The following is an 11,508-nucleotide window of genomic DNA, read 5'->3' on the forward strand; positions in this document are numbered from 1 at the left end:
TCTCCAGACAAGAACACTGGAGTGGGTTGCCATTTCCTTCTCCAATGCATGAAAGTGAAAAGTGAAAGTGAAGTCGCTTAGTCGTGTCCGACCCTCATTGACCCCATGGACTGCAGCCTTCCAGGCTCCTCCGTCCATGGGATTTTCCAGGCAAGAGTACTGGAGTGGGGTGCCATTGCCTTCTCCACCTGTGCCCAATTCATTGGTGTCTTTAGGTTTTTTTACTTTTTATTTATTTAGCTATGCCGGGTCTCAGTTGCAGCATGTCGGATTTCTAATTGTGGCATGTGGGATCTAGTTCCCCCAAGAGGGATGGAACCCAGGCTCCCTGCATGGGGAGAGCAGAGTCTTAAGTCACTAGAGGACCATAGATGTTCCTTTAGGCTGCTTTTAATCTTTCAATTATAAACACCCTTACTTAACTGCTGCTTTTATATCTTCTTATTTTAAGCCCTGAAAGTTATCTTTCAAAACAGGAAGGTATAAGAAAGAATAAGTGAATGAATGAAATCCTAGGAACAGCTATCACTAACTGTGTTAGCATCAGCATGTATTCCTCTTGGTGCTGTTACCACGAGATGAATAATTTCCTTCCCTCCCCAGGTCTCAACCAAAATGAGCGAAACTCCTTCCACCAGTTTCTCCATGGTTCGCCGGATCTCCTCTGAAGGTCAGCTTCCTTCTCCTCGCCAGTTGGGCATCACCCAGCCTGTCGTGGCCAAAAGGATCAGTTTCTACAAGAGCGGAGACCCTCAGTTCGGCGGGGTCCGGGTGGTGCTGAACCCTCGTTCCTTCAAAACATTCGATGCTCTGCTGGACAACCTGTCGGGCAAGGTCCCCCTGCCCTTTGGGGTGCGGAACATCAGCACCCCCCGGGGGAGGCACAGCATCACGCGCCTGGAGGAGCTGGAGGACGGTCAGTCGTACCTGTGCTCCCATGGCAGGAAGGTGCAGCCAGTGGATCTGGACAAGGCCCGGCGTCGCCCGCGGCCCTGGCTCAGCAGCCGAGCTCTCAGCACCCATGTGCAGCGAGGCCCCGCCCCTGCTGCTCCTGGCATGCTGCGCGCGCCGCGACGGCTCGTGGTCTTCAGGAATGGCGACCCCAAAACGAGGCGTGCAATCGTGCTCAACAGGAGGGTCACGCAGAGCTTTGAGGTCTTCCTGCAGTACCTGACACAGGTCATGCAGCGCCCGGTAACCAAGCTGTACGCCACAGACGGAAGGAAGGTGAGCGTTTGAGGGGACGGGGGCTCTTCACATCTGAGCTCGAGTAGTGAGTGATGTGATGGTGTTCCCCTCCCGCAAGAAGGTTTTTCCCACGTGCGCGCATGCATGTGTGAAAGCATGCGTGCAGGCTCACAGTTGCATGCTAACATGCTTCAGTGTGCATGGGAGGGCACTGGCTCACCTGGGTGGATGTTCTTCCTTTTGAGGTCAGATTCGGATGAGGCATGGTCCAGGAGGACCTCTTTTTTCTCCTCCACTCTTTCCCCTGAGCCTTGACTTATAGAAGGTGTCGGCACATAATCTGTTACTGTAGGATAGGCCAATAAATTGTGAGATGAGGTGTTGAGGCAAGGAATAGGACTTGATTCAAAAGCTAGCAGACTGAGAGGATGGAAGACTAGTGTCCCCCTAAACCATCTTTTTGGAATCTGTATGCCAGTTTTTTTTTATAGAACAGAGAAGGGGAGGAGGTGAGGAAATAAAGTAAAATAGCCATTATTTTTGCAAAATATTTCCAGCCTGGGCCAGCCTGGGGTGGGGACGTGTTAATTTCTTCTTTTTTGCAGCCATCCACAGGTGGGCAAGGTCAGATTGTCTCCCCATGAGCTGAACAAAGGCACTTTAGGTGAGCATTCAGGCAGACCAGCTGGGTTCCCTGAGGCCAACCATTATGTAATAACGGCTGATAATGTGATGATAATAACAAAAGCAACTGGAAAGCAAAGGTTAAAATCAAGGAAACGGATCCAACATAGAGTCAGATTTTCTGTTCCCTGTTACATAATCTCAATGATATTTCTTAAAAAAGAGTGGCCTAGAGTGCTATTCTGTTGGGGACAGAAAGCATTTTTCTGGGACCTGCATATCCACAATCACTCAATGTCGTGGTCCTGGAGTGACTGTCAGGCTCTTTCCCAGGTGGGTGCTTGGGTGGGTAGGACAGGGGCGGTACTGCATACTTTTTGAAGATTTGTTTAGTTATGAGGGCAGAACTCTGATCTGTTCCAGGCAGCTGTGGGCTGAATAAAGATTCTAACACCCCCTTCTCCCCCCATCTCCGTTTGGTACTCCATTAGTTTGTATACATCATTGGTGCCCAACAGATGGTTGGTGAGTATCTCTTTCAAACCGTGGAGGTTGTTAAATTAATTCAATCTGTCATAAACTCAGTGTATGGAAAGAACAGAACTTCATGTTGCTCATGTCAGGACCACAACTCTTTGATTTTTTCCCTAGGTTCCCAGTCTGCAGGCTGTGATCCTGAGCTCTGGAGCTGTGGTGGCAGCAGGAAGGGAACCGTTTAAACCAGGAAATTATGACATCCAAAAGTACTTGCTTCCTGCTAGATTACCAGGCATCTCTCGTCGTGTGTACCCCAAGGGAAATGCTAGGTCAGAAAGCAGAAAAAGTAAGTCACTTAAATATATAGCCCTTATTTTTAGCCCTAAGTTTGTTTTTTTTTTAACCTCAAAAACAACAACAACAGCAATTCATCTTAAATGACCAATTTCCTTCATCACAGAAAAGAGAGGATCAAAACATTTTAAACTGAAATTGGTTCTAGTTATAGCTGCAAAGAGTCAGAGAGATTAATAATTTTAAAAAGATTGTTTTTCAGATCAATCAACGATATATCTATTTAAATTGATGAGTTTCTTTTTCTTTCTTTGTTTTGCACCTAATACCTAGATAAAAGATCAAAGTGCCATCATTTCTTGATTTAGAGAGGAATTCTAAATTCTATGGGATATGAGTAAGTGACGCACCAGTAGTTTTGGAGTTTTCTATAGATAATAAATACCATGTAGCACAGCTGAGCTCAGATTAATTGATTGACTTTAAAAAATTCTCTTAACTACATATATGCTCCACTTTCTGAAGTTATTCCAGTAAAAGCCATAGGCCCTTAGATTCACTTTTTATTATAATGAGTGAAACATTTTCATTTATAATTTTGGTAAATGTGTTCTCAAAATAAGAGAAAGTATCTCTAGCCTTATACCCTGAATTGATGGTAAGTATATGCAAAGGGCTTCCCAAGTGACTCAGTGGTAAAGAATCCACCTGCCAGTACAGGATACGACAGAGACCTGGCTTCAATCCCTGAGTCAAGAAGATTCCCTGGAGGAGTGCTTGGCAACCCACTCCAGTATTCTTGCCTGGAGAATCTCATGGACAGAGGAGCCTGGTGGACTACAGTCCATGGGGTCACATAGAGTCAGACACGACTGAGCGACTGAGCATAGCACAGCACAAGCATGTGCACATCTATACAAGCTACAGGTAGTAATCTGACTGAGTTGAGGAAGCATGAGTGCCAAGGTCATCGCTAGAGATGCATGTTAAAAAAATATCTAGATATCTGGGTTTGTGATATGCGCTCTTCTGTTTTGTGACTGACATTAAATTAAATGTACTGTTTATAGAAGATAATGTTAGATTAATAATTATTACTAAGTTAATTTTGCCTTTAAAATAAACTATAAAACTGTTTTCAGTTTGGTAATGCTATAGATACCTCTCTCTGATACATACTGAAAGGAAGATGAATACAACCAAAAATCTATCCCTTGCTTGTATGGATAGGTAAGCAGCACTGGATTACACCCCAAGTCCAGTACTGTGAAACAGAATAATACAGCAAAACCAAACCTCACAGAAACCTCTTTATTTTTGCTAGAATCCTTAGCAGTTTCTACTTTATACTTTCTGTATTAAAATTACCTTATTAAACTCATTAAGACTTAAGTACAATTCTGTGAATTTCCTCTCTGAAGTAGAATTTAAGTTCTTTTTAAAAGAGTATGTTGTAGAAATGTACCAGATATTACCATGAATTAAAGTGACCAAATGAATACATAGAGGTGAGAAACTTAACATCTTACTATGACATTTAGAAAATAGGGTATTTTTCATACTAATCGTTCATTTTCTTCTTTTCTTTCTTTGCTGCGTCCTCTATTGGATATTTATGACTTCTCTGTCTTCCACGTTGTGTTTTACTTTTAAAATCTTGAAAGTGAGCACACATGTATCTTCAAGCCCAACGTCTCAGATTTATTCTCTTTCTTCTGAGAAAATGCAGAATAATGATTCCTACTCAGATCATTCTTTTGCTTCTGAAAATTACTTGGCATTAGAAAAAAATGATTCTCAGAATTTATTGATATATCCTTCTGAAGATGATGTTGAGAAATCAATTATTTTTAATCAGGATGGTACTATGACAGTTGAGATGAAAATTCGATTCAAGATAAAAGAGGAGGAAACCATAAAATGGACAACCACTCTCTGTAGAGCTGATCTGTCCAATAATGGTGAAAAAAGTGAAATAAATAGTCTCCCAGGGAGAACGGATGATCGATCATCTGGTGTAAAGATTACTGCGTGTTCATTGTCCGCAGACGTCTCACCTCTGGAGAAAGGTGGTAGTCAGGTGGACAGTCTAGCGGAGGAGGCGAACACTCAAGTGAAAGATCAAGATGTTGAAACTGGTAGTTCTACCAGCTGGGAGAACCCTGCTCTGGACACAGATGCCACCCAGAGAACTCAGGATCGAGTGAAGCATCGTTTCTACAGGCCCCCTACACCTGGACCAAGGAGAGTGAGGCAGAAGAAGTCTGTGATAGGGAGTGTGACCTTAGTATCTGAAACTGAGGTTCAAGAGAAAATGATTGGGCAGTTTTCCTACAATGAAGAAAGGAAAGATTGGGAAAACAAGTCTGAGTATCACATGGTCACACATTCTTGCAGTAAAATGTCATCTGTGTCCAACAGACCCATACTTGTTCAAGTTGATAACGATGAGCAGGTAGCGTCATCTTTAGAAAGAAAAAAGGAAAGCAGATTGCTCAAATCAAGTGCAGTAAGTGCTGGTGTTGTAGAAATTACAAGTCAGAAGACGTTAGAGATGTCCCATAATGGTGGCTTGCCGCAGACTACATCAGAAAAGTCAATTGTGGAGGAAGGTATAGTTGATAATGTCGTAGCAGACAACAAAGCTAGGGTCAGGAATTTAAGAACTTACGGTAACACCGATGATAGATCCAGCCCTTTCTTAGGAGATGCAGCTCACTTTTCAAGTAACAACCCTGGAACTGACAAAACTATTTCCAAGACCCCAGCTTCAGTAGGAAACTCTACTGTCACTACAAGAATCGACCAACTGATTCATGAATTTTCTCATTGTGGTTTAACAAAACTTCCAGAAAATGAAAAGCAGATTTCATCCTCTGTTGCTAGCAAAAAAAAGATGAAATCTCAGCAGCATGTGATAAATTCTCAGCATCAGGCTGGAGAGATGGCAACTAAAAGAATCCCTAGGAAGAATAAGAGAATGAACACAAGAGGTAGAATTGCACAGGAAACCATATTGCGAGATTCACATAGTTCCCTCAAAGGGGCCATACTTTGTGAGAAAGACCTCCATGCAAGTGATACGGTAATTGAATCAAATTATTTTTCTTCGAAAGGTAATAATCCTGTGAATTCCAGAAATTTCCCTAGAAATAAATTAAATACTATTCATAAACCTAAGATTCAAGGACTTTTAGCCAGAAGAAAATCCAGACCACTAAACAAAGTAAACTTGGGGGGACCTACAAAAAGAGAAATTGGTCAAGGAGAGAAAGTGTTTTCCCATAATGAGATTGGATGTTGCAAAAATACTTTTGAAAATCAAAATTTATTTCATCTGTTTAACTTCCTTGAGCAAAAACCCAATGCTTTTTGTGGGCCAGAGTCTCAGGCAGAAACAGCCTCTTGGTATTTGAGAGGAACGTCAAAGAGGAGTTTAGTTTCAAAAGTTAATAATTCACACATAACTTTAAGGAGCCAGAAAAAACAAAAAAGGGATAAGTTGAAATCAGATACTACTGTAAGTAAGGAGCATGTCACAACTAGGGCAAATTCCTTGGCTTCTTTGGAAAAAGCTGTTTTTCCTGAGAATGTTACCCATCATTCAGTTCAAAGTTATGTACAAAGATGGTTGCAGAACTTAAGTCCACAAGCAGCTTTGCAGCTTGGCAAGTCAGCTCCAGTATACAAAAAGGAAAGGGGTGTGGCGAGTTATAATAACGGTTTTCTTCCAGGAAACAGTTCCCACACTAGTTCTGGAAAAAGAAATGATTCTATTCTGCAAAGTAATAGACACACAACTAAAAGTGCCAGTTTGACAGGAGACAATCTAGGTAAGAGAGTAGGTATGTCTTTTGACAAAAATAGCAGTGAAGAACTCATCCAAGATCACTGTGAGAGCCAGACTGACTCTCTGAACGATACTTACTTGCTTTCTGTTCATGAATTCTGTACTTTGTCGCAGTCAGCTACGGATGATCCTAATGCTAAAAGTCAGGTATCTGCTGCAAAGTCAGGGCAAGAGATGAGCCTTGTTTACAAAGACATAAACCTTGCTGCAAAAGGGCCAAGCGTAGAGACTGCCGTACAAGTAGATCTGGAAGGGGACACCCCACAGCACTTGTCACCAGTTCAGCTGCTTCACCAGCTGCAAGCTTTGGTTCCTAGTAGTCCCAAGGCTCAAAATGGAGTTGTTCAGATGCCAGGTCCACTTTCAGAAGTTCCCTTCCCTTCTTTGATACGTAATTCCTCCACTAATGTACTTCTAGCTTGGCTCTTGGTGCTAACCCTAAAGGGAGGTGTGAGTAGCTTCTGTCCAGGTGACGCTCTCAAGGCGACCAGTGGAAGTTCAGAAACACTTGCATTGTTGGAGGTGCTGAAGCACATTGCCGTCACAGAGGAAGCTGATGACTTGAAGGCCGCTGTGGCCAGCTTAGTGGAATCAACCACGAATCACTCTGGACTTACTGAGAAAGAACAGGATGTGGGTCCAATAGGTCTTTCTGCAAATTGCTCTACACCCAACATTCAGATAATTCCTCAGTGCGCTGAAAATGAAAAAACACAGAAAATCTCTTTAGATGGAAGCCATACTGCCGGTGAGGAAGTCTCTGAAGTCTGTGTTACAGCAGTGACTCGATCTCCACGTAAAATGGGCACGGTAGTTAAGACTTACCCTCCAGAAGAGACTTGTCACCTCAGTGAAGATTCTTTCCCCAGTGACGACTGTACCATGGATCAGACTTCCATGAACAAGGCTTGTTTCTTAGGAGACATCTCTTCACTTACTGAGGCTGTGTCTTCTCATGAGGGTTGCGCTTATGAACAAAACCATATCTATGAGAGAGCTGATAATTTGGAATTGACTGAAGAGTTAGAAAGAGTTGATGAAGTTCAGAAAGACAGAAATATTTTGGCAGACCCTGGGTGTAAACACGGCTCTAATATGTTGGTGTCACACCAAAGTATCAGTAGTTTAAGCCACTGTGGCTCTTTCCAAAATACAACTGAATCAGAACTTGATGGAGAACATAGTTTTTTAGATAAATCTGAAAGTTGTTCATTAAAGAAATTTCAGGATAAAAGTGTATATACATCTTTTGATAAGGAGGATTCAAAGACTTCTGAAGAACCAGGCTCAACAACCAACAGCATGACATCAAGTGAAAGAAACGTCTCAGAAATGGAATCTTTTGAGGAATTAGAAAACCAGAACACTGATATCTTTAATATAAAGGTAAATTCAGGGGAGCAAGTGACTGAAGAATTGATCCGAGAGGAGTTAGAAGCTGGTAAAAGTTTGGAATTGATCGAAGTGTCCAGCAGAAATGATGCAGAAGAAGGAAAGGATGGTGTAATCTGTGAGACAATCAGTAGGAAACTGGTGACACCACCATCTTTAGTATTTTGCTATGATTCTAAGCAAAATATGGAAAAGGAGCCCAGTGAAGGAGAAACTGAAACAAAAGTCAGAAAGATGGTGGAAAGCTTGGAAGCTGGAAGTTCTGCAGAGTCCCCTCTCAATTTTAAAAGTGGCCTAAGAAGGTCAGGAACTTCTGATTGGTCAGATTATAGACAAAACAGCGAGAATGAACCGTCATACAAAGCATCCAGCAATGGCCCCAGTGACAGTGATGAGGAGATGACCCCTGAGAAAGAATGCAACAAAGGATTTGTTAAAAGGACAATAGAGAAACTTTATGGTAAAGCAGAGATGATGAGACCATCTTTTTTCGCTGGATCTACACACACATCTCAGGTTTATCCCTGTGATTCTGTGGAATTTCAGGGCACTGGGAAAGTAGGCCTTTATGATCCTGAAGGTCAGTCACTTGGCTCTTTGGAACGGGTGTCTAGTAATTCAACTGTGTTGCAGAAATTTCCTGAGCAAAAACGAGATAAATGTGATGTTAATAACGTAAGGGCCAGTTATCCCAGGGAAGACATTGCAGAACATGGTACAAAACAGAATGATCATAAAACAATCCTCAGGGACAGGGAAGAGGGAGTACTGATTGACAAGGGCAAGTGGCTCCTGAAAGAAAATCATTTGCTAAGAGTGTCATCGCCTGAATGTTCTGGCCCGTGTGGCCATGCAGACACCACATCAGTGGATACTCTACTGGATAATAGCAGCACCGAGGTTCCGTATTCACATTTTGGAAACTTGGCTCCAGGCCCAAACATGGCTGAACTATCCTCCTCAGAGCTAGAGGAACTGACTCAGCCTCCTGAGCTGAGATGCAATTATTTTAACGTGCCTCATTGTAGTGACTCGGAGCCCTTCCATGACGATGAGCTAGATACTCAAGATGAAGCTTGTGCTCAGGAGAGAGAACCCAATCACCCAGCAGAGGAGAAGGGTAACCTTAGATCAGAGAGAGTGTGTACGTCTGCCACTCATGTCTTCGCGTCTGCTGGTAACAAAGTCCATCCTGTCTCTGATGGTGCTGTTAGGAACCAACCGTTGGCTGGTAGTAATGTAATTCATGGCGCCCTTCAGGAAGGCGACTCTTTGGATAAACTCTATAATATCTGTGGTCAACATTGCCCAATACTGACTGTGATTAACCAGCCTGTAAATGAGGAACACCGAGGATTTGCATATTGCAAAGATTCTGATGTTGAAAATTCTTTGAGTCTCCAGTTATGGATGAAAATACACCCATGTTTACGACATTCAAGCAAAACCATGTTCAGAGACAAGAACAATAAAACAATAAGTAGAAGAGCACTTACTGATAATGCTGTTGGCAATACACACGTTTGGCCTCATTTTAATAACACATTTGACTTGATGGACAGAAGGAGAAAATTAAAACAAAGTAACTGTTTGGGCTTAGAGGAAGAAAATAATTTCAATAAATTTCAGTCATATTTAAAGAATTTCTTGCATACGTTGTTGTTAGTTGTGGGTCAGGTGAATTCAAATCCACAAGACCCCAGCAGTCAGACAAAGGAATTCTTTGAAGTAGTTGATGAGAACAACAACTTATTAAACAGCAGATTCCAGAACTCAGGAACGAATCTCAACCAAGTAGTCAGAGAACACAGCTATCATTTGTCCTTTGAAATGCTTGGCCAAGCCCGCCTGTTTTGCCAAGTTGAGACATTCTTAGGTATTAGCAACAGAAATATCTTAGAAATGTTTTATATTTTTGAAGATGAAAATCTTTTCATTTGGGAAGAGGAAAACTAATTACATTGGACTGATCTTGAAAGCCGTGATGAACAAGCAGATTTCCGATTTCAGTATTAGCGCAGCCTTTCATCAGCGTTTTCTCCTTAGGAAAAGATGAAGCACATGGGCTGGACGTGGATTAGATACCTCTAAGAATTTCCCACTTCTTCAGAACGACCTTACCCTAGAAATCTTGCCACTGGATAATCCAGTTTGACTTTCATCACTCCTGTATTTTTCCATTTTTCCAGCAGTTACAGACTCGGTTTTTATTCTTTTTGAATTTTCTATGCGTTTTTCTCTTGAACATGTGTAATTTCTTATTTCTCTTATTTTCCTCCTAAGATATCATAAATGCCCTGAGGACAGGAATTACATCTCTCCCTCCCTTTTTTTAATGTCAACTTAGTGCAAAATGTGTATTGAAGGTATTAGTGAGTTATTGGAATAGACATAGATTACTTCATTTATTAATTTTAATTGCTGATTTGATGAAAGTATGATTATAAGAGTGTCACAACAATCTTGTAGTGTGTGTGTGTGTATGTGTGTGCCAAATGTATTGAATCTACTTTCCTTATAACATCTGTCTAATGAACTTGCAAGTATTTCCTTAGGACAGGACTCACCATTTTTCCTCATGAGTAGAAAATGATGCTGTGCCACTCAGCTGGCTCTCCAGTACTTTGCCTAGAAATTATAATCTCTTTAACATTAGAAAAATGTCAAGAAATTTAAATAGGTCAGAGAAAATGAAAAAGTTTAAGGCATGCTTTGTGAAGAAAAATGAGAGGAACTGGAATGATTTAAGTTGGAAAAGAAAAGAGAAAGGTGACTTCAGAGTTCTCAAATTTGGAAAAAAGAACTGCTGTGAAGAACTTTACAGATTTCTTTCCATGTCCACCTGTGTTAATAAAACATTTAATTAGATATAAATAAAAACATGTTGCTTAGAAGGAGAAATAAATTTGATTAGGCTGAGAACCACAAATTGTCTCTTGAATACTTGTGGTATTTTTGCCTCCGTCTTGACCAGGGAATCTTTTTAGGTTCTTGTTTTTCATTGTTTGATGGTATAGAAACAAGTCTTATAAAATGTGGAAATCTATGTCTCTTGTCTGGAATTGACTCAAAATAGAAAAATTAATGGTTTTGGAGCTACATATGGAGGTGCTAATATAACATAAATTTGGCATTGGGGAGCTAAAAGTAATTACTTACATAAAGAATACCTTGATTTTCTATTTCAGTTCAGCTTGAATTGTAAATTCATAAAAAATTATGGGTTGCTATTTATTTAACCAGAGGAATACCACCTCTACATAGAGTATGATTTTTCCGCATTGAGTGATGCACTCTTCTAATTGAAATATGGAAATTGTAATGTTATGTAAGCTTCTGTAATGAACAATGAGAAATTTTGGTGAAATAAAAGGACTAAAATTGTGGAGACATACCTGCATTTAGCTTTATTGCATTTTGCAGATACCACATGTTTGTTTGTTTGTTTTTGACAAATTGAAGATTTGTGGCAATGTTTCAGAGCAGAGACACAGGGAAATTATTTTTGCTTTTAATTTGGAAGGAGTGATATTTGGGGTTTCCTTGGTGGCTTAGCAGGTAAAGAATCCGCCTGCAAGAGATGCAAGAGACTAGGGTTCGATCCCTGGGTCGGGGAAGATCCCCCGGGTTGCATGGCAACCCACTCCAGTATTCTTGCCTGGGAAATCCCATGGATGGAAGAG

The 11,508-nt window shown here is 41.2% G+C and overlaps 1 protein-coding gene across 1 annotated transcript; it reads left to right on the forward strand.

Annotated features, from left to right (window-relative positions):
* The first annotated feature begins 615 nt into the window (after positions 1-615).
* RP1 (RP1 axonemal microtubule associated) lies at positions 616-9,781 on the forward strand. The gene is made up of 3 exons (NM_173958.2): positions 616-1,227; positions 2,464-2,635; positions 4,248-9,781. The coding sequence occupies exons 1-3, from the start codon at positions 616-618 to the stop codon at positions 9,779-9,781; spliced, it is 6,318 nt and encodes a 2,105-aa protein (NP_776383.2).
* Positions 9,782-11,508: the final 1,727 nt, after the last annotated feature.

The sequence above is a fragment of the Bos taurus genome, chromosome 14, assembly GCF_002263795.3.
Source record: "Bos taurus isolate L1 Dominette 01449 registration number 42190680 breed Hereford chromosome 14, ARS-UCD2.0, whole genome shotgun sequence".
Classification (NCBI taxonomy): Eukaryota; Metazoa; Chordata; class Mammalia; order Artiodactyla; family Bovidae; genus Bos; species Bos taurus.

Bases quoted from the DNA above. Each gene is read 5' to 3' on its own strand.
- RP1 (NM_173958.2), top strand. From the start codon at position 616: ATGAGCGAAACTCCTTCCACCAGTTTCTCCATGGTTCGCCGGATCTCC. The intron at 1,228-2,463 runs GTGAGCGTTTGA...TTTTTTCCCTAG, and splicing joins ACGCCACAGACGGAAGGAAG to GTTCCCAGTCTGCAGGCTGT. The intron at 2,636-4,247 runs GTAAGTCACTTA...AAATCTTGAAAG, and splicing joins TAGGTCAGAAAGCAGAAAAA to TGAGCACACATGTATCTTCA.